Source organism: Balaenoptera acutorostrata, chromosome 5 (assembly GCF_949987535.1).
Source record: "Balaenoptera acutorostrata chromosome 5, mBalAcu1.1, whole genome shotgun sequence".
NCBI lineage: Eukaryota > Metazoa > Chordata > Mammalia > Artiodactyla > Balaenopteridae > Balaenoptera > Balaenoptera acutorostrata.
The window spans coordinates 22,630,564-22,652,068 of record NC_080068.1 but is presented as its reverse complement, the minus strand read 5'-3'; the positions used below and the strand labels follow the sequence as shown (position 1 = coordinate 22,652,068).

The window sequence follows — 21,505 nt, the reverse complement described above, 5'->3', positions numbered from 1 at the left end:
TTCCCAAGCATTCCTAAAGTGACACAGATTTGAGACAAGAATATTCTCTGGGGGAGCAACGTAAGATAAGGCCATCTTGTTCAACACTTTAGGAAAGTTTTTTTGAAAGTTTATGATAAAAAAATAAATAAATGAAAAAAATGTCAGTTGAGAAAGGAGTCTTAAAAGGCTGTCACTGTAATTAATACACGAGGAAGGAAAAGCACAAGACTGTCTGGTCAGCTAGGCTGGGCTCTGAGCTTGTGATCAATAAGCTGAAGGGGACTAACCTGCCCTCGAATAGGGGCCAAACAGTGAACAGGCTTTGCAGAAATAAGGGCATCACATCACTGTGTCATGTTTTATAACTGTCTCTCATTTTCTTTAGACAGAGGTTACTGAATCCTGCCATGAAAAGTAAGTATGCAACAATGATGCAGCTGAACTCCTTAGGTCAGGTCTCAGCCTTTGCACGGGATTTATTGAGCACCAGCTTGTGCCGCGTTGTGCTATGTATGCAGTGAGTGAGTACAAAGGATGAGAGCAACACCAAAATGGCCTGGAAATCTGGGGAAATGGGATGTTGGGACCATGGAAATTTCTGGTTGAGAACTGGTACTCATTCCTGTCTCATAATGTATGTGGGAACAACCCTTTGTTCTTATTCTGTAATGTTACTTATCACAGCTTTTGTAAAATTTACTGGATCCTGGGAGACAATTCACATGTTCCCTGTAGTTGGAACAGAGATTATTGGCAGGCCATCCTACAGCTATTTCCTCCTGTTCTCTGCTAATAGAAGTGGCTATGCATCCAGCCCCAGGGACTGAATCATAGTTGGTTATACTAATCCTATTCTCCTTTGCCAGTGATTGGTCTAGGGTTAGGCATGTGACTCAATTCTGGCAAATGAAACATGAGGTGATACTTAATGTGGGGTTTTGAGGGAAGGTTTTCTTGCCTGATAAGAGAGAGACTTGAGGAGGAACCCTATGCTGTTGCCGAAGTTAAGAGGCTGTTGTGTGAGGCCTGATACTTGGAGCTGCTGCAGCCTTTTTGTGACCTTGAGGAAACATTGTTGACATAGGGGGATGTCAGAGATGTTGAACTACTGAACTAGCCTTGTAATCATCTCACTCTGGTCTTATAAAAAATAAGGCCTATTTGTTTAATCCAGTTGTAGTCAGGTATTCTGGGTTTATAACCAAAAGCATCCTACAACAGTTAAAGGTATGGGCTTTGAAATCACACATACATATGTTTGAGTTCCAGATCTACCATTAGTAGGCTGTTTGACATTGCATATAAGTTACTGGGTCTTTCTGTACACGTGGGCTAATAATAATCATACCTCATATGTTAACTGTGAGGACTAAATGGGTTGATGCATAGATGTTGATAGCATACAATATGTATTCAATAAATGTTATTATCATTATCATTACCTCTGTGTTAAGTCATCAAAGAAAGCCTAGGGAGGTGGGCAGAACTGGCACTTGCTCAGGGCATTGGATGAGGGTTGGAAACAGCATTATCCAGGGGAGCCCATAGGAGTGAGGGGGCAGCAGTGGCACCTGGAAGGGGAGAGGTAAGGACCTTGATTCCGTCTCAGAGCTGTCAGCTCATCACTCTGCCTGGTCATTTTTTTAAAAATTTATTTAATTTATTTTGTTTTTGGCTGCATTGGGTCTTCATTGCTGCACGTGGGCTTTTTCTAGTTGTGCCGAGCAGGGGCTACTCTTCGATACTGAGCACCTGCTTCTCATTGTGGTGGCTTCTCTTGTTGCGGAGCATGGGCTCTAGGCATGTGGGCTTCAGTAGTTGTGGCACACGGGCTCAGTAGTTGTGGCTTGCAGACTGTAGAGCGCAGGCTCAGTAGTTGTGGCGCACGGGCTTAGTTGCTCCACGGCATGTGGGATCTTTGCGGACCAGGGATTGAACGTGCGTCCCCTGCATTGGCAGGCAGATTCTTAACCACTGCGCCACCAGGGAATTCCCCTGCCTGGTCATTTTGAAAGTACGATTGCAGAAAGTGTGGTTCAGGTCTTACACAAGTCATATTTGGCCAGCAGATGATTTTGTAGGCCCAAGCAGTGTTTTTAAAAGTTGGATTACTTATTAACATTTTTAAAAGGCAAGATTCCATGTAAAATCTAGATCTATCTCCGATCTTCTTGCAATGATATTTTAAAAAGAAAGCCTCTATCTGTTTAATCCACTCATAGTCAGGTGTTCTGATTTTGTAATCAAAAGTATTCTTATGGACAAAGGCAGGGCTTGGAGGTGAGACATAGCTGGGCCTTGGAGAGGGCAGTATGGGCTCTTGCTCTGATATTAAACCTCCAGTATGCAAGTTTGGCTCTAACACGTACTGAACTTGGACAAATCACTTAACTTCTAAGCCTCAGTTTCCTTATCTTTAAGATGAGGTTAATAGGAATTACCATCTCATAGAATTGTGAGGATTACATAAAATAAAGGATGTACAATGCCTAGGATGGGTAAGTGAGTTGTAAATGCTGGCTTATGATGATTATTCCTCAAAGAATACAGTTGGCTGTGGCTGGGATGATCAGGCCTCGGGGTCTTACGTTTTCTTTGCCAAAAGAAACAGAATGATTTAAGTTTTCTCTTCCAAGGGAAAATAATCGTCAGGCTTCTGTGACCTGAGTTGGAGGAGAAATTTTCATGCAGTAAGCCGAAGAATTTCTAAATATCTTTCTTTTGGTAAGCCTCCTTCCAATTTTACTGACGCAAAAATTTGAGTAGCAAGAGGCATGCCAGCTGTTCGGTGATGGTGCAAAGTTCTGCTTCTTCCAGCAGAGGCCTCTTGTGCACAGGAAATGAGGCTGGTGGTGGCTGGAGGGGACCCTGGGCCAGGGCACTGGTTTCCCAGAAGCTCCCCCAGAGTAAAGCAGGGAGGGGAGTCTAAGGAAGAGGTTGTGGGGACTCCCCCCCCCCCACCCCCGTCCCCTGTCTCCTGTCCAGGCTTCAGAGAGCTGGATGCCAGTGTCCTGGAATTCTGGAGTCTTTCTTGAAAGAAAGAGACGGGGAGAGAGAAGGAGAGAAAGAAAGAGGGATGGATAGAGGGAGAAAGCGGGGAGGAGGGAGAGAGGGAGGAAGGAAGGCAGCAGCTTTGTTTAAGCTCCAGGGCTCAGAGGCAGGGCACCCATGAGGCTGATCTCAAGGGTCAGACCTGCAGAGAGACTTTCTGCTCTCTGCCTTTCAGTTTATTTCATTTCCCTTCATTGTTGCTACCTGGGCAAAAAGGCATCTGGATGATTTTCAATCCTAATTTAACTGCTATGGAGCTATGCAAACTTGGCACAAAGCCTCCGGAATAGCTGCTTGATGGGGGAGAAGTCAGATGATCTCTTAAAAGTCACGGTAACGGAGAGCGAGAAGGACTGAAACCGTGAGTTACGGCCTGGTTTGCAGAAAGGCCCAGGCTTCTGGTGATGGAGGGAGCGATGGAGGGTCTTTCCTGCTCCGGCATGGCCTCTTCTGTCTAAGGGGGTGGCCCCGTGGGCATGTGGGTGACTTGCTGGCCACACATTCTTTCTTGAGGCTTTAAACCTGGAGTCTCTTTGCCTTTCAGAACTAAAACGGTCCCTGGCGCATTTGCTGTGTGCATATGTTGATCATCATTCAAGACGTGCTTTTGGTGAGCTAGGAAAGCAGTCAGGGCCAGATGGTGACTCTGACCTTCCCAGATCAACACTGGGAAGGAGAAGACGGCTAAGGGCTGCTTTGGCATCAGGCTGACTTGCCCAGTCGTCCATGAGCACATAAATACTTCCTGAGCTTGTATGTCCCCGTCTGTGGGAGAGGTAAAGTCACCCCTGGTGCTGGGGCCCAGGCAGTGATGGAAGGGGTGCGGGGGGTGGTACTTAGGAAGGAGACGGGAACGTTTCTTTGGGGCAGCGCTGCTCCGGTGGCGGTACCTGCCTGTGGAGCTGCGGCGGGTCTTCACGGGGATGCGATTGCGGATCCTTCGGCCTCTCTGGGCCAGGCTGTGCTTCAGCTATGAGACAGGATTCTGCATTAACACGGTGCCCCTTGGGGGGCATTTTGGAGGCCCTGGCTTGAATTTTGGTGGGATGGAAGGGACACAAGGAAATGGGCAGCACCAGGCAGGGTGTTGAGATGAAGCTTCTGAGGGCTCCAAAGCCGAAGAAGGAGAGTGAGGCTGAAGGAGGATGGGTAGGGAGAGAAAACCAGCATGACTCCTGTGGCCCCTCTGGGGTTCATTTGCGGAGATTAGTGTGAGTGCTTCGCGTACTGAAGGTACCGAGCCCTTTGTTGATGGGATGCCGGTTTCCCGCTGGTTTCCCAGCCTTCAGTGCCAGCACTTGGGCGGCTTCGCCTACCCCCCTCGGGCACGTCTCTGCCACCTTCCCTTTCAGAGCAGCTGGGCCCTCCGTGATTGGCTGTGGAGCACAGCGTGAGCACTGATGGCTGAGTCGAGCCCCTTACACTGGACCGGGGACCTCCAGGCACATTGGCATCGTTTGCTTTCTGTGGAAAATGGCAGGAATCACTCCCCCTGCCTGCTTTTCCCCTCTCAGATTGTTATGAGAATAAATATTTGAAAATATCTTGTAAAAGACAGCATTCACGTTTACAAGTTTTGTTTTTATTTTTATTTTTATTTTTAATTACAAAAAGAAGTTTATTTCAAAAGCAAAAGAGAACATTTACATTTGAACAAAGTGACAGACTGGTTGTCCTGCAAAAGAAAAAAATTCATGGCATGAAGTTTCTCATTTAAAAGCTTTGAAGCAAAAATAACTTCAGTTGTGCATTCTTGCCTTAGGAAAGGGAAGGAAAACTGTAAAACAGGTTTGGAAAGAAAAAAATCTCTCTCTGGCCAGAGAATAAACCTAGCAACACGGTGATCTGGTATGCGGCATCAACTCGTCACCCTCCCTGAGCTGATGCCATCGTATTCGAGGTTTCCTCTCACCATCTTCAGCACCAACTCTGCTTCCTGAGTCCCAAGAAGGAAGCCTGGGAGATGGGATTGCTAGAATTCAGTTTCATCTGCTAGTCTTCTGCCAGTTCTCTGCAGACTGCAAGAAAGATGAACTTGCTCGTCCCTCTCCTTTGGGTGGGATCCCAAGCACCACGGCCACTTGAAGACCTTCAACTTTGGCATCAACATGCCCAAGGGCTCTTGCACAGCATTTAAGGGCCTACAGACCATGGAGGCTGGAGAGCGGGAGTCCTCCTGAGTCAGAGCAGGGATAACAAGACTTTGCTGCGGTAACTGTCCCTCCCCTCCATCCTACCTGATCTAATACCCTTGGTCATCTCTGAGGATTTCCTTAAGAGAACCTGTGACATTGTCCTTACAATGCATCTTTCCTTCTTAATCCAGGGAAATGATTTTGCCCTTGGTGATGGCCATTTACCATGACTGCAGGTGACTCAGAGTGAGTGGATGTTTGCACACAAGTTGGAACTCGAAGGAACTTCAGGTTCAATCTCCATCCTTTAGGTAAGGAATTTTGATTTGTGCCGGAAACTGGGACCTGTTCGCCAAAGGCAACCCCCCTCCTAATATTGGGAACAAAAGTAGATCACCCACGTAGGTAGCCTCCCAGCTCTTGGTGTGGCCATGGGACTAAAGTTTTTTTTCCCGTGCAGTGTGAGGGAGGAAGGGGCCCATTCTAAACTCCCACACGTACTTCTCCGTGCTCTCCCTTCCAGCTTACTGGACCATTACCCCCAGCAAGACCTTAGGAGCCAAGGGTTGGAGGGAGAGTCACTGTCAGCCTGGATCCCTTCATGACTATGTGGAAGAGAGACGCCCTACTCACCCCTGTCCCCTACTGCAAGTGTGGTTTATTAAAACACGTTAGTGGAGTCAGGAGATCCTGTGGTTAAATGCTTTATGTGTGCCTCAGTCTCCTCATCTGTAAAATTGCCACAGAGTTCTTACTTCACGGAGTTTTTGGACAAGTAATATGGGATAATGAGTGACCACTCACTGTAGTGCCTGGCAGGTGACAGATGCTCAAGAAATCTAGACTGAATACATATCTTCGTTCCTTGAGGGTTGTTGTGATATCTTAATGAAATAATCATTTTGGAGAGAGATATCAACATGGAAAAGCTAATTGTTGGAGGTGAGAAAATGCTGTCTCAGCCCCTTCCTCCCTCTTATTCTAAGAAACTTTAACAATTTGTGGACCTAGTCGCTTGTCCAGGGTAATGGAAGCAGGCTATTATAGACACAGTGGAATCTATAATAACAGAGAATGCTATCCATTTAATTTCACGCCCCTCCTCAGCACCTCCCTCAACCCCAAACCCAACCGATGAACCTAGAAAACCCATGGACAGGAACTTGTGGTCTCTGGGATTGGTGGTGAAACAAAGCAGCAGCTATACTGAGGATTATAGGGAGGAGATGTTTTCACGTCGTAGGTGTTTAGAAAAAGATGGCAATTTGGATGATTTGTTTAGATGATCTTTAAGGTATTGTCTAGCCCTAAGTTCTGTGATCCTTAAGAAAATAAAAGAATTTTAGTTTCATCTTCTCTTGACTTCTGTGCCTCCCTAAGTCCATTACCTGCGGAAGCACAGTCAGAAAGAAAATTCCCCCAAAAACACAAAATAAGGAGGAGAAAGAGATGCAACTAGAGACCTCCAGTCTATGAATAATTCATAGTTAAGCATCTTAGCCTGTTATTCCAGGGAAAATCAAGTCATGTGAACATTTAAGCCACGTATCTTTTTAGTGATGCTCTGGGTTCGCTTTGCGTTTTGCCTGGGGTACATTATGACCCCATCACCCTTATACAGATCTGTATGGATTTGTTTCTTTCTCTCTTCAATACAGGACTTCAGGTCTGGCTAAAGAACAACCTGTGGAATCAGACACACCTGGATTTGAATGTGGGGTGAGTTAATATTCAGATTATCTGTTTCCTCATTGTAAAACTGGGGTTAAATATGTACCCCATAGGGATGTCATGAGGATCATCACTAGAATTCATTAAAGCAAAGGGGCTGGCAAATAACAGATGCTCAAATCTGCCCGGCTCCTTCCCCTCTTTTCTCCTGCTAAGATGCAGAGGGTCCGGTTTGTGGGTTTGTGGGGCTGCCCTCCGAGACGCTGCCAGGAATCTCCTCACCACATCCAACTACTGCAGGGGACGCCGGTGGGTAAATGAGCAGCAGGCCGGCTTGCTACAGCCAGAAAAGAAAGACCGCCAATCCTGAGAAAGTCTAGGTTGTGCTTGCAGGGTATAGAAAGCGCAAAAGATGACGAAGGTTCTAAGGAAGCTGTTTTTATTTTATTTATTTATTTATTTTTATTTTTGGCTGCGTTGGGTCTTCGTTGCTGCGCGCGGGCTTTCTCTAGTTGCGGCGAGCGGGGGCTACTCTTCGTTGCGGTGCACAGGCTTCTCATTGCGGTGGCTTCTCTTGCTGTGGAGCACGGGCTCTAGGCGCACGGGCTTCAGTAGTTGTGGCACGTGGGCTCAGTAGTTGTGGCACGCGGGCTTCAGTAGTTGTGGCTCACGGGCTCTAGAACGCAGGCTCAGTAGTTGTGGCGCACATGCTTAGTTGCTCCGCAGCATGTGGGATCTTCCTGGGCCAGGGCTCGAACCCGTGTGCCCTGCATTGGCGGGTGGATTCTTAACCACTGCACCAGCTGGGAAGTCCAGGGAGCTATTTTTAAATGGCTTCCTGCTGAGAGACAGCTTTCTGGGAAGGTTTATTTCAGGCCCATTGTAGCTTTCCACCTGTCTCCTGCATTCCTTCTGGTATTTTTCCCCATCTGCTGGTCCAAAATGAAAAACACTCCTTCCTCAGAGGCACAGACAGCGTTGGTAGCCTTTTTGTCTGAGCACCATGCAGAGGCTCAGGCCAGCGCTGCGATCTGGGAGGAGAGAGAGGAAGTTTCTGGAACAGAAGCAGGGCTTCTTATTAAAGTAGGGGAATGTTATTTTTAGTCTGGGCATGAGTTGCTTCATTGTTCCTGCTGCCGTCAGCTTCTCTTTAAAGTGACCTCCTGGTGTGGGAATTGTTGGGCTAGAGACCTGGAGACGGTAACAAGCCACCCCACACCTAAGGCTGAAAACATCAGCCGTTGTTTCATTTACTCCTGAATCTGCCATTGGGGCAGGCCTCCGCGTGTCAGCTGAGGCAGCGTGAAGGCTAGACAGGTGTGACCCTGGCTGGAATCCTCTCAAAGCTTCACTCCCTCACACATCTGCCGGTTGACGCCGGCGTTGGCTGTGACCTTGGTGAAGGCTGTTGGTTGAACACCTACACGTGGCTTCTCCACGCGGCCACTGGCTCCCTCAGAGCATGCCTGGTGACTGGGTTCCAGGAGGGAGAGACCCGGCCCAGGGGGACTGAAGTTGTATTGCATTTTCTTACCTAACCTTGGAGATCCCTTAGCATCCCTTCTCCCCTTGTCACACACCCGGCTAGACGTACAGGGAAGGAACATAGGCCCCTCCCCTCAGGAGGAGGAGTGTCAGCACGATACCGTAAGACTGGAGGCCTCGTCGTGGCCGCCTGGAAAATAACTGTTTCTCACAGAGGAATGAACTGGGGGAGGAACGGAGGCACGGGTTTGCTGTTGGAGAATTATGGAGACTCAGAGCTACTGTTTTTACTTTAAAAATACAACTTTCAAAAACTGGAATACAGGCATACCTCATTTGATTGCGCTTTTCTTTATTGTGCTTTGCAGATATTGCAGGGTTTTTTATGTTGGTTTTGGTTTTTTTACCAATTGAAGGTTTGTGGTAACCCTGTGTTAACCAGTGCCATTTTTACAACAGTATTTGCTCACTTCGTGTCTCTGTGTCACAATTTGGTAATTCTTGAAATATTTTGAATTTTTCGTTATTATTGTATTTGTTATGGTGACCTGTGATCTTTGATGTTACTATTGCAATTGTTCTGCGGTGTCACAAACCATGCCCGTACAAGACGGTGAACCTAACTGGTAAATGATGTGTGCGTTCTGAGCCCTCCACCGAACGGCCGTTCCCCGTCTCTCTCCTTCTCCTCGGGCCTCTCTATTCCCTGAGACACAACAATGTTGAAATCAGGCCAGTTAATAACCCTACAACGTCCTCTAAGTGTTCAAGTGAAAGGAAAAAGTTGCACGTCTCTCCCTTTAAATCAAAAGCTAGAAATGATCAAACTCAGGAAGGTACGTCGAAAGCCAAGAAAGGCTGAAAACTAGGCCTCTCGCACCAGTCAGCCAAGCCAATTCCCTTCCATTCTTGAAGGGAACGAAAAGTGCTCCTCCAGTGAACACACCAAAGATAAGAAAGCAAAAGAGCCTTACTGCTGATAGAAGATCAAACCAGATACAGCATTCCCTTAAGCCAAAGCCTATTCCAGAGCAAGGCCCGACGTCTTTTCAATTCTGTAAAGATTGAGCAAGGTGAGGAAGCTGCAGCAATGTTTGAAGCTGGCAGAGGTTGGGTCAAGAGGCTGAAGGAGGGAAGGCGTCTCCATAACATCCAAGTGCAAGGCGAAACAGCAAGTGCTGATGTAGAAGCCGCAGCTAGTTATCCAGAAGATCTAAGATAACTGAACGGGGTGGCTACACTAAACAACAAATTTTCAGTGTAGATGAAACAGCCTTCTATTGGAAGAAGATGCCGTCTAGGGCTTTCATAGCTAGAGAGCAGAACTCAATGCCTGGCTTCAAAGGACAGGCTGATTCTGTTGTTAGGGGCTAACGTACCTGGTGGCTTTAAATTGAAACCAGTGCTCACTTAACGATTCTAAAAACCCTAGAGCCCTTAAGAATTACGCCGAATCTACTCTGCCTGTGCTCTATCAGTGACACAACAAAGCCTAGGTGGCAGCACATCTGTTTACAACACGGTTTGCTGAATATTTTAAGCCCACTGTTGAGACCTACTGCTCAGAAAAAGAGATTTCTTTCAAAATATGACTGCTCATTGACAACGCACCTGGTCAACCCGAGAGCTCTGATGGAGATGTACAACAAGATTAATGATGTTTTCATGCCTCCTAACACAACATCCATTCTGCAGCCATGGATCAAGGAGTAATTTCGACTTTCAAGTCTTATCGTTTAAGAAATACACTTTGTAAGGCTATAGGTAGAAATTCCTCTGCTGGATCTGGGCAAATTCAATTGAAAACCTTTTGGAAAGGATTCACCATTCTAGATGCCATGAAGAATATTCATGATTCATGGGAAGAGGTCAAAATATCCACATTCCTACAGGAGTTTGGAAGAAGTTGATTCCAGCCCTCATGGATGACTTTGAGGGGGCCAAGATTTCAGTGGAGGAAGGAACTGCAAATGTGGTGGAAATAATAAGAGAAGTAGAATTAGAGGTGGAGCCTGAAGATGTGACTGAATTGCTGCAATCGCATAATAAATCTTAAAGGGATGAAGAGTTACTTCTTATGGATGAGGCAAGAAAGTGGTTTCTTGAGATGGAATCTATACCTGGTGAAGCCTGTTGAAATGACAACGAAGGATTGGTTTAGTGTGCCCCCAGCAGCTGGGCTGACAAGTCCTTTGTGGAAGAAGGATCTGGGTTGCACATCACAGTGTCCACCACAGCACCTCATTCAAACACTTTTCATTTCTCCTCTCCCTTATTTTCAACCTCTTGAGTGAAGGGCTTCGTGCTGGAAGGCTTTTCAATACTTTATGCATCACAGAGGCATTGGGAACACATTGAGGGTTGAAGAGGAAACAGTTTTGCATGAGATGAAGGAGGAAGATGACGTGACACAGCCTAAATGAAATGAGCCTGGCAAGGATTTGACAAACCCAAAGCTTTCATCTCAGGTTGAAATATTTTTTTTTGATGATAATTTTTTTTTGCTCATTTCTGGATCAAAAAATTGATTCTAGAGGGAACTGTGAATGTGAGAACCAGGCTATGGAATGATCCCATGATTATAAGGAATAATCTTAGAAAAATATTTGTAGAGATCAAACAAGATGAGCTCATCAATTTACTTTTCCTTTTATTATAAAAGTAAAATAAAAAATAGCATTTATAAATCCAACATTTTTTCCTTTAAAGTATTTGATCTAAAAAAACATATTTACAATAGCAAAATGCAGCAAAGGGGGGAAATACCATTTTCAGCACTGATTGTAACCATGTTTAAATATTGACATGTACATATTCTTTTTTCAAATCACAGAGAGAACCACATTAGGAAAAGCAGTGAGCTTTTTTTTCTTTTTCTTTTTTCCAGCCACTCGGCTTGCGGGATCTCAGTTCCCCAGGGATCTGGGGATGGAACCCGGGCCCCCTGCAGTGGAAGCACCGAGTCCTAACCACAGGACAGCCAGGGAAGTCCTAATGAGCCTTTTTTTTTTTTTTTTTTTTTTTTAAATCACACACCAATAACTCTCACTTTAAAATATCCCTTTTCATAATCCTTAATCTGAATGCACAAGTGTGCTTTGGACGGCCAGAAGGAACACCCAGTAGGGACCGTGACAACTTTTAATGACAGTGGGAAAGCAGCAGAGGGACAGCAGCAATGATAAGAGAAAGCAGCTGGTAAAGCTCCACAAGCTACCGCACTCCCAAAGAGGCGTCAGCCCAGCCGCGGGCTGTGACCATAGATACTATCGGTGAGTCAGCTGAACTAAAATTCATTTCAGAACCAAAGAAGAAATCCACGTTTAAAAGGCCTTGAATTACACCCCAGAGCGATCCAAGCAGGCCGGTATTCCTCGGAGCACCTTCGGATGCACTTCCTTCCTCTGGACAATGCGATGGAATTTCAGAGATTTGGTTTACTTCGGCGTTGGAAGCAGCCGGCAGTCTAAATTTTGCCTTCTAGAGGTCCTTCCTGCCCGTAGTCGTGGGGCACTTTGTTAATAGTTAGCAACGAGCTGCCGCTGGTCAGAGACTCTGTGAAGCTGAGCTTGCGGAAGGATGTCTCTACGCCGCTGTCACAGACGCTGTCGTCCCGGAACTCGTCTAGGGGGAGAAAGCACGGACTCACGGGGGTGCACCGGGAACACGGCCCGGCCCTCGCTCCTGCGCACCTGCCATCCCCACTGGGCTCCCGCGTGCATCTGGAAGGCTCGTGGGCTGCAGAATTCTGCCTGTTCCCCTCCACCAGTCACCACGGGCCCACCTACGCCGCCCCAGGTGTTGCTGCTGTTCACGGTGTGGGGCGGGTGGGGACAGAAAACACTGGGCTTTATAAAAAGTGTGAAAACGTCAAAGTCAGCCAAGTGTTTTCACCTCTCTTTCTTATAATCTAGCCTCATGTTTATCAGAATCCTTTCTGAATTCTCTAGACTCAAAGTGTACCTTTTTTTTTTTTTTCCTTAGAAATTAGATGTATTTTCCCACCCACTGTATCACCTATCTTATAGCTGGGGAAATTGATGAACGTAGGCAAAATAAATTGGTGACAGAAGTAGGAAATAAAAATGAGATCTCTCTCTGGGCCTCGTATGCTATTAGACACTATACACTGCCTCAAAAATATTCTGTTAGCCAAAAAAGTAAGATGATTTTGATGAAAATGAGTCTCTACTGGGCAATTAGGTCAGATTCTCCTTTGAGAAGTGTCTTTAGGGATCTGAGCAATGTGAATTATTTCCTATAGGGAGAGAGTGACCAAGGAAACAGAAGTCTACCGTACACGAATCAAAAAGCTATCTTCTTGTATGTTAAATTCCAATGTTAATGGCAGTGGCATGGCAATTGTTATTGATTGATTTATTCAACCCATCAATCTTTATGGGTTTCTGTTATGCGCTAGGAACTGTGAGGTATTTTAAAAAGAACTACAAATTGAGAGCTTAAGGCTTTTTAAAATATAAGTATTTACCTACTTCTTTGTTTGTGTAGACGGAGCGTCAGGTCATATGACAGGAGACGTGGGTTGTTTTCTGGTGGATACGCTATTCCTTTCTAAAGCGTGCACAACACCTGTCCTTACTCCCCTAGGAAGGGCCCTCCCACCCCAGCAAGGTGACACCAGTGCTGAAACTGAATGGCAAGAAGGAGCCCGCCAGGTAAGGACCTTTGCAGGGAAGGGGACGAGAAAGCTCAAAGACCCTGAGCCTGGATCGGACTAGTGATCTGGGGGGGGCAGAAGGAACATGCGGCAGGGTAGGGGGCCAGGAGGAAGGGCAGGTGAAAGCGATGTTTGAAAGAGAGAGCAGATAAAGCAGGGACACGGTCTTTGCCGCTCACTGCCCCATCTTCAACGCCTGCAACACTGCTGGGTGGGCACGCGGGATGCGCTCAGTAGAGATCTGTTGAATGGCTGAGTGAAGGGGAGGGAGGAACGTCATTTCTAAAAAGAATCACACTGCCTGTTGTGTAGAGAGTGGACTGAAGGTGGGCGGATAGACTGGAAACAGGGAGACTGGCTAGGAGCTGCCGCGGGACTCGAGGCAAGAGATGAAGGTGGGCTGGATGGGGGTGGTCAGGACCGGCGAGCGTGCACATGCAGTCGTAACCTCTTGGAGGATGGCAGCGCTTGTGACCGCCGTGGCCAGCGCCGAGCTCTTGGGTATCAAGAGTCCTGGGCAGGTGAGGACAAGTAAGGAGGGCCTAGGATGGGGCTCTGGAGGCTGCAACTTTAAAAGGTGAGTGTGGAGGTGAGCGTGCTAGGGAAGAGCCCAGAGGGCAGGCCGTCTGAAGAGTGGTCCCCTGTGATACGCGCCGGGAGAGGCAGAGGAGCTGAGAAGGATGGTGACCGGATCTGAGCAGATGCTGGCCCTCGTGAGGAGAGGAGGCCTGGTGCAGGGGTGGGGTAGAGGCCGACCGCAGGGGCAGGGGGTCGAGGAGAGAGGTGAAGAGGTGGAAAGAATAACTCCACAAAATTCTTCTGGGAAGCGTGGCTGGGTAGGAGAACAGAGAAATCGGGCTGCGGCTAAAGGGGACGGGGGAATCAAGGGAATGTTTGTTTGTTGGTTTCCGTTTATTTGTTTTATGTTGAAAAGATGAGAGAAACTACAGCACGCTCGCTAGGCGATCTAGTCGGGAGGGAGAAAATGCTAAGGCATGAGAGAGAGGCAAGGGTTAGAGGAGCAGGACCTGGCTGGGCAAGAGGCGGGCCCAGGCGGCCTGGTGGTTTGAGGGTGCAAAGATGAGAGAAGTCTAGTTGTTTCTATGTTCGCGGTGGAGTGAGGCAAGGACACGGGATGAGTAAGGGGCGGGAAGGGGTGCTGGCAGTTTAGGAGGAGAGAGCATGAAAGAAGGGTTGTTAGAGTGGGAGGACACATTTGAAGGGAAACAGAGGACTGTGGTGCTGAGAGGCCATCAGGGCACGTGTTTTAGGTGGGGTGACGGGTCAGCGCTGTGAACGCGGGGAGGAGGCTGAAGGGAGAAGGAGAGACAGGACCACTGCAGGGGGGAGCCTGGGCAGCGGTGGGGAACGTCGCGGCATCAGTCCACAGCCTGGGGCGCGAGTCCTGCTTCCACAGACCCGGATCTGCACATTTCTCTCTCTTTTGTGAATTTAAGAAGCTAGAGAAGTAATGCTGACCTTCACCACCCGCAGCCTGCTGTTCTGGTATTTACCGTGAACCTGAGTGACCCGTGTGTCCATGTGGCTGTTGTGGGGACAGCCCCTCCCCTGAATGGTAGCGTCCGGAGGGGAAGACAGTACAACCTGTGGTCCCCGAGGGAGACGGACGTAGCGGACAGCGTGTCCGGGAGATGGTGGTGGGGAGGACCGGCCACAGCCCCAGAGGCTGAAGGCACCAGCCTGGCGGGGCAGGGAAATGTCTCGACCGCTTTTTCAGGCCTTTTTCTTTACCTATTTGCTGCCCTGTGGAGGCGGGCGAGAAGGGCAGCGAGTGGGCCTGAGAGGTGGTCTCCACCGGGCTGGTGGCCGCGCTTCCCGACGTGCAGAAGGCCGCCTGGATCACTTCAATGGCTTCGGTATAGCCCATCTGCCTCAGGGCCTCCACCAGCTCCTTTATGGTCCCCCCAGAGACCTGCGAGACAGAAATGAAGAAAGAGGGTGCTTCTGTGTTCAAAGCTGTGCAGGGACAAGCAGGCAGGCTGTAGACGCGACAGCACACCCCTTCCCCTGAGATGACAGCCGGCGGCCTGGGAGCTTGCTCTCAGGGCAGAGAGCAACTGAAAAATACGCTGTCTTTGAATCACGTTTCCTGTTTCAGCTCAAAGACCACTCAGGAAATCACGGGGAAGCACTTTATAGTAAGCAGAGAGAGAGAGAGTGCTGAGGCAGTAAAACTCTACCCCGAGTGAAGTCTGCCCCGTATCCCTGAAGCTCTGAGAACTGAGAAACGAGCCGCTGATGAACTTCGCCATAGAAAGTGATTTCACCCCACGTTTTTCTACCTTTTCGCTTTAGAAATGAAAGCATCACCAGGTAATGGCTCCGCAAGGAGTCACGTCACTGGTTCCATGTGCTGACATGGGATCAAGGCATGTTCTTGGGGAGGGCAAGGCATGAAGGTTGATTACAGTCTTTCGTCTCTGTTCAGGGAGCTCAAAGTTCTGTGACCATCCTGACACTCTAAGTAGCATTTCTGCAGCAAGTCTCAAGGTGTCTGAAAACAGCCAAGGTGGGTTTCCTGCTGTCCTGGGTCAACCCTCCCAGGACACGGGTAATGACTCATTTTCTTCCTCAGAGTTAAGGGAGAAGGAAAGGGATTATGCTCCGGCCAATGATGTCAACAGAGCAAAGTCAAATAAACGTAGTCAGAGATGTAAGATGACGTGTTACCTCATAGTTGTCCATGAGAGTTTTGGAAGGAGCAGGACTCAGCCGGAAGGCATTATTTAGTATCCCCAAACCTAATTTCTGTGCCAGAGTAGCCCAGTTTTTGTCTGGATCAGGAATTTCTAGCAACTTGTAGAGCTGCAACTTCGCATCTTCAGTCAGCTGTTTCATGTCTCCTGAAGAAAATAAAGAAGAAACACGACCGTCCTAACCGACCAGAGACACTCCGGAGGGACTGACTGCTGCCCCAGAGCCCACCCTCCCGCCCCGTGGAAGCAACCACGCTCCTTCCCTTGAAAGTCAGCAGCAGCCCACGCTGTCGTAATTTACAGCTGGACCTTCTCCGTGGCACCCCGCCAGGGTCTCCTGATTCTGAAGGAAGCCCCCCTCTCCGTGACAGGGTGGAGATGACACTGGGTCAAAGAACCCGCTTCTCCCACAACTCACCTTGTGCCAGTAAATCATCAGATGTAAACTCTGGCTCATAGGGTTTCCCATTTAATATGTCAAATACCTGTTGGGAAGAAAAACACGGGGAAATGTTACACATTACAGGGACCATGAGGGAAATCTGCTTCTTTGTAATAGAGAACTCGGCATGTCCTCCTCAGGAGGGGCTAGGACCCCGAAGATGGAGGGCCGGGAAGAGGAGTCAGTTCCGTCGCCCGGGAATACGCATGCCCTCTGTGGGGCTCTGGGCCCGGGAGGCTGTGCTCCTCAGCAGCTGCCTGAGGCGGGGAGGAAGACCCAACCCGGCCCCACAGAGCGCCACGGCCACGGCCACGGCCCTTCGGAGGGGCAGAGGCGGTGCAGGCCGCCCAGTCAGCCACGCGTCGGCCGCGATGCTTCCCGAGAGCTAGGGAGGGGCTGGGCTCACGCCGAGCCGGGAAGCGGGTCCCGTGGCTGCCGCTCCCCCCTAGTAAAAAGGCTTCCGCGGATGAGCTTTACAGACTTGCTCAAAGTGAGGCGGACAAGTGCTCACAGGGCTCGGGGTCAGCCTCCTGGCGCCATCCGCATGTTAACTGAGGGGCCAGAAAAGCCTTAGGCTAAAGGGAAAAACCCCAACACTCCACAGCTACGGGGGCTTTTCTGCGCTCTCTGCACGTCACCCGGTGGCTGGCTGACCTGGGCGAGGACCACACGGGGTCACTGAAGTGGGTTATCTTTGTGTTCTGTGGTGAGGCTTCTGGGAAAACCAGGCGTGCAACGTAACGAGAGCCGTGTGGTCTCTCGGCCAGGGTCACTCAGCTCAACCCACACGGCCCGCGAGGAGGCCGACGGGCAGCTTCCGGATTGGAGCAGCACCTGCCCCTGAGAGGGTTACTCAGCTGGGCCGGGGGTGTGTGTGCTGCCCGCCTCCTCCCTCTGGCGCCCCTCCCTGGGCCCCAAAGACCCAGTGACTGCTTTCGCCTTCGGATCGCAGGTCAGCAGAGTCCCGAGGAAGCTTTAGGCTGTTTACTCTGTTTGTATTCGTGCAGACCCTCAGAAGAATCCCCGTTTCTCTTTATGTTCAGAAATCACTTACCAAAGTTCACGCTAACCATAACATTTATCCTGGCTTCAGAAACTGAGATGGGAACGACTGCGGTGTAAGTTCAGAGTGGGTAACCCGTAACGTGAGTTTTGTGTTTCTCTCATCTAACTCTGATCTGATTAGGCATATACTTTTACACTCAGAACTCTGCTGACCTAGATCTTTCACAGATAGGCTTTTCAAGATACATAACAGCTCTTGACAAGCAGACTTTCTTAAAAAATAACAGGCATGCGCTCTGGGGAGGAAAGACCGAGGAAGGCCACCTGCTCTGACGTCCCCGGCCCTGGAGCTCCCCCGGGAGCAGCCAGCACCCAGGCGGAACCACACTCACCTGCCAGCTGGTGGCCATATCCAGAGGAGTGGTTCCTGGCGGGACCCCTTCATCCTCGTCCCAAGAGTCATCCAGGTCGTACAGAGGCTCAAAGTTCTCCACCAGGGGATCTGCTCCTGCGAAGTCAAGTTACACAGCGTTAGGTAAAGCCACATCTTGTCAACTTCTAACTGCCTGCAGGGGTCAGAGTCTATACATAGATAAAACATGTTTATTTATAAACATATAAAACACATTTCTACTGAAATATCCAGAACCCTGCTTTTAAATTTAAAAATTTAAATGTAAATAAATTCTAGTGCATCTTGACTGTAAAGGTGACTGAAGATACCCCATATGGCCAAGGACACTTTCAAAAACAAAAGACCTGGAACACGCTGACTCTCACATTTAACGCTATAGGAGAGTTTTCAAGTGAACGATGCATCTTTAACCCGAGGACTGATGGCGACAGTTTACAGGGACTAGGGCGCACGCTCAGGATTAAGGTCCTAAATGTTCAAATTGATGCCCAGTGCCGCACATTTCTCAGCCTCTTCACCTGCCTGCTCAAAAGAGCAAAGCTGCTTGCTGTCTAGTGCCAAACTGTTCCATTTTACCCCCGGGTACGGCACTGATCCTTAAACGCAAAATGCCAAGAAAACCTTCTGGTAGGATGTGGAGTTGTTGAAAAAGTTAGGGCCAATCTTGGAAAATCTAGTCTGTTCCTTAGCCAGCAGCAAGAAACACGTGAAGGAACTCAAAAATTAAGGCTATAGTTAACTTCTCAAAGGCTTAGAGAGACTATTTTTATTCAGAGAGTGTTTAGCTTGCTGCCTGATGAACAGTAGGAAGTTTAGCACGCTCTCCTTTTGGAAAGAGGACCTTGTTTTAATCTTGCTGGGAGGACGTTTGACTTTTGACAACTTCAATGATAGGGAGTGCCTAACGAGAGGATCTGCATGCCACTTCTCACTCTGCTCTCCCAGCTGCAGCCTGATCTCGGGGGCAGTAAGTGTCACCTGACCACGGAAACAGTAGAGAAACTAGGATGAACAATCTGCAGGACCAAAGATGGAGAAGCTGAACTAGGTCTGTTCCTTAAGTGATCTCCTTCATGACTCTGAGCTCAGGACTAGGTTTTTTGTTTTTGTTTTTAAATTTTATTTATTTTATTTTTGGCTGCGTTGGGTCTTCATTGCTGCACGTGGCCTTTCTCTAGTTGCGGTGAGTGGGGGCTACTCTTCGTTGCGGTGCGTGGGCTTCTCATTATGGTGGCTTCTCTTATTGCGGAGCCTAGGCTCTAGGCGCACAGGCTTCAGTAGTTGTGGCTCGCGGGCTCTAGAGCGCAGGCTCAGTAGTTGTGGCTCACGGGCTTAGTTGCTCCGCGGCACATGGGATCTTCCCAGACCAGGGCTCGAACCCGTGTCCCCTGCGTTGGCAGGCGGATTCTCAACCACTGCGCCACCAGGGAAGCCCAGGACTAGGTGTTTCTTCCGAGTTTCTTCATTTATATACTGGAGAAACTGCTACTTGCTACTCCTTTCATGGGATACTGAGAATTAGAGAGAAAGCATTCTTGGAAGGGTCAGAGCTTCTCATCTGAAGGCATTTCTTAATTATAACCAGTGACTCCCCACACTATTCATACACACGGCAATCATCGTCTCTTGTTCACGGGAACGTCAGCTTGACAATGGAGGAAAGAAAAGGCTGCTGCTTATTCGGGATGTGATGTCAGAAAAATGTAGTGCTGCCAAAGAAAAGGTTCTTGTATCTTTCTGGCCTCAGTTTTTTTTTTTGATTGCTATGTTGGGTCTTCGTTTCTGTGCTAGGGCTTTCTGTAGTTGTGGCAAGCGGGGGCCACTCTTCATCGCGGTGTGCGGGCCTCTCACTATCGCGGCCTCTCCTGTTGCGGAGCACAGGCTCCAGACGCGCAGGCTCAGTAGTCGTGGCTCACGGGCCTAGTAGCTCCACGGCATGTGGGATCTTCCCAGACCAGGGTGTGAACCCGTGTCCCCTGCATTAGCAAGGCAGATTCTCAACCACTGCGCCACCAGGGAAGCCCCTGGCCTCAGTTTTTTTTAGAAGGTATTTAATCTACTCTTTTCTTGAATTTGTGAAGCATTTATTTTCTAAAAAAATTTTAATAACCTCTGAAGTAAATCACATATGCCAGGACAGGCTTGAGATACCAATTCCATTAAACATTTTTTGAGGTTCTAAATACACAAGGCAGTAGAGATTCAAGGATGAGCAGGAATAATTTTTCTATATTTCACAGGATGAGAGGATTGAATTGGAATAACACCTTCAAATCCTTGAGCAAAACAGGGGACAGAAACACAGCAGAGAGAATAGAGTCTGGAAGTTCAGGGTGACAAGGTGTGACTCACAGCTCTGCCCCTTACTGGGGCCCTGGGACCGGGATGCAGAAATCTCTCTAGTCTGTTTCCTTGGCTATAAAATGGAATAATGGGATTTGTCTCAAAGGGTTATTGTGGATTAAGTAAGACTAAATGAGACAGTGCATGCGAAGTGCCTAGCCCAACAGAAACTAGCGATTTTTAGTGCCTGGCACATGACAGTACTCAACACACGGCCCATTTGTTTTTTCCCATTACTTTGGCTTCTCAGGGACCTTTCTTGCAAAAGGAAGTCTTTAAATCATTTCTTATACCAGTAAACTTTTCCTTCTGAGGACTTGTGACATGACCTGAGGTGGATATTGCTCTGAATTCTACAAGGAATTCGATTCAACGTTATGAAGATCTCTTGTCATGGGAGTCAATGAAGACAACCCACATCCAAAACAAACAGGTGACCTGGAGAGGAAAAACTAACCTGACTGTTAGCACGAAGCCCAGGATTACTAGTCCAAACAGTGCCTTTACGGCAGGTGGATGTGATTTGCCAGACAACTTTTATTTCCTCGTGCCTTTCCGCAGCGGGCCTGTGGCTTAAGAAGGTGGCACGGCTGCTCTATTGAGGCTGGGTTTGCATTCCTGATGACATTTTCCATCACCGACCGCCGGGCTGCCTTACCTGCTGCCTTGAGAAGAGCTGCCAGCCTCGTGGACCCTCTCCCAGCCGCTATGTGCAGGGGTGTAGTTCCATCATAGGTGGTGCTGTCTACATGGGCATCACCCTAAAATCCCCACACACAGAAAAGGGTTAGTCCAAGGTTCTCTCGCCCTTTTGTCCCCGCCTCCCCGTCTGCACGGCTCCCCGGGTCATATTACCAGCCCTGTTGCTATTTTGGGCCGGCTCTGCCATTGAAGAAATCCCCAGTTAGAAATAACCAGGCAAGGGATGCCGGGAAAGCCTGAGCTGCTATTCTGAAGCGTTGAGTAGATATTACAAAGGTGGAGCGGAATGTAGGGAGATAACCTGTTCGCGACATCATTCTTCGAAAAGATTTCCCCAAATCCCCTTTGGGAACTGAATGCAAGGGCAGGTAAGCGCATCCTTCACCTCCAGGAGCAGGCAGCCAGCCAAGGAGATGTTGTCGTGCTCCACGGCCAGGTGCAGCGCCGTGCGCCCCGACTTCCGCTCCTGAGCGTTGACGTCGGCCCCCGCGGCCATGAGCAGCAGCAGACACGGCAAGCTGTTGCTCGCCATGGCCACGTGAATGGCGTTCAGACCTGCAGCCCAAGCACAGGCATGGTCACGGGGAGGGAAGGCCGTCGGGGGTCAGCATGTCTAGTGCTGACAGAATCTCTCCTCCAGACAGTCTTTACAGGTGCTGTCCGTCAGTTGTGCTGCATGGAAACCCACAGACTCCTTTCACGTTCTCAGGAGACACTGAGAGCATACGAACATTCTCCGAATAAAGGATGCTTTCTACATACCAAGACTGGTGTTTGCTCAGGCCTTTGCTTTTCCCTCCTACTGACTGACTATTCCAAATCATCTTTAAAGGAATTAGCTACAGCCAGCAACGGAAATTTCCGTAAGAGATGATGAAT

At 48.7% G+C, this 21,505-nt stretch overlaps 1 protein-coding gene and 1 long non-coding RNA gene across 5 annotated transcripts in view; one reads left to right on the top strand and one right to left on the bottom strand.

The window, feature by feature from the left end:
- Nucleotides 1-2,412: 2,412 nt before the first annotated feature.
- On the top strand, nucleotides 2,413-21,017 carry LOC102999054 (uncharacterized). Of its 3 annotated transcripts, XR_003622483.2 has the most exons (7): nucleotides 2,413-2,706; nucleotides 3,209-5,244; nucleotides 5,360-5,479; nucleotides 6,827-6,887; nucleotides 12,933-13,000; nucleotides 17,454-17,701; nucleotides 20,239-21,017. It is a non-coding gene; the product is annotated as an uncharacterized LOC102999054 (long non-coding RNA). The 3 variants fall into 3 exon arrangements; XR_450209.3 differs by lacking the exon at nucleotides 17,454-17,701 and having other exon boundaries at nucleotides 20,175-21,017; XR_009008355.1 differs by having other exon boundaries at nucleotides 17,454-21,017.
- The window catches only part of NFKB1 (nuclear factor kappa B subunit 1), a 124,206-nt gene continuing 113,658 nt past the window's right edge, over nucleotides 10,958-21,505 (bottom strand). For both annotated transcript variants that reach the window (XM_057546739.1, XM_057546740.1), the window contains exons 18-24: nucleotides 21,012-21,181; nucleotides 20,583-20,685; nucleotides 17,559-17,674; nucleotides 16,138-16,204; nucleotides 15,694-15,866; nucleotides 14,755-14,935; nucleotides 10,958-11,948 (exon numbers count right to left, since the gene is read on the bottom strand). In XM_057546739.1, the coding sequence (XP_057402722.1) occupies nucleotides 11,791-11,948; nucleotides 14,755-14,935; nucleotides 15,694-15,866; nucleotides 16,138-16,204; nucleotides 17,559-17,674; nucleotides 20,583-20,685; nucleotides 21,012-21,181 (968 nt within the window). In that variant the 3' untranslated portion in view covers nucleotides 10,958-11,790. The remainder of the gene's footprint in view (nucleotides 11,949-14,754; nucleotides 14,936-15,693; nucleotides 15,867-16,137; nucleotides 16,205-17,558; nucleotides 17,675-20,582; nucleotides 20,686-21,011; nucleotides 21,182-21,505) is intronic.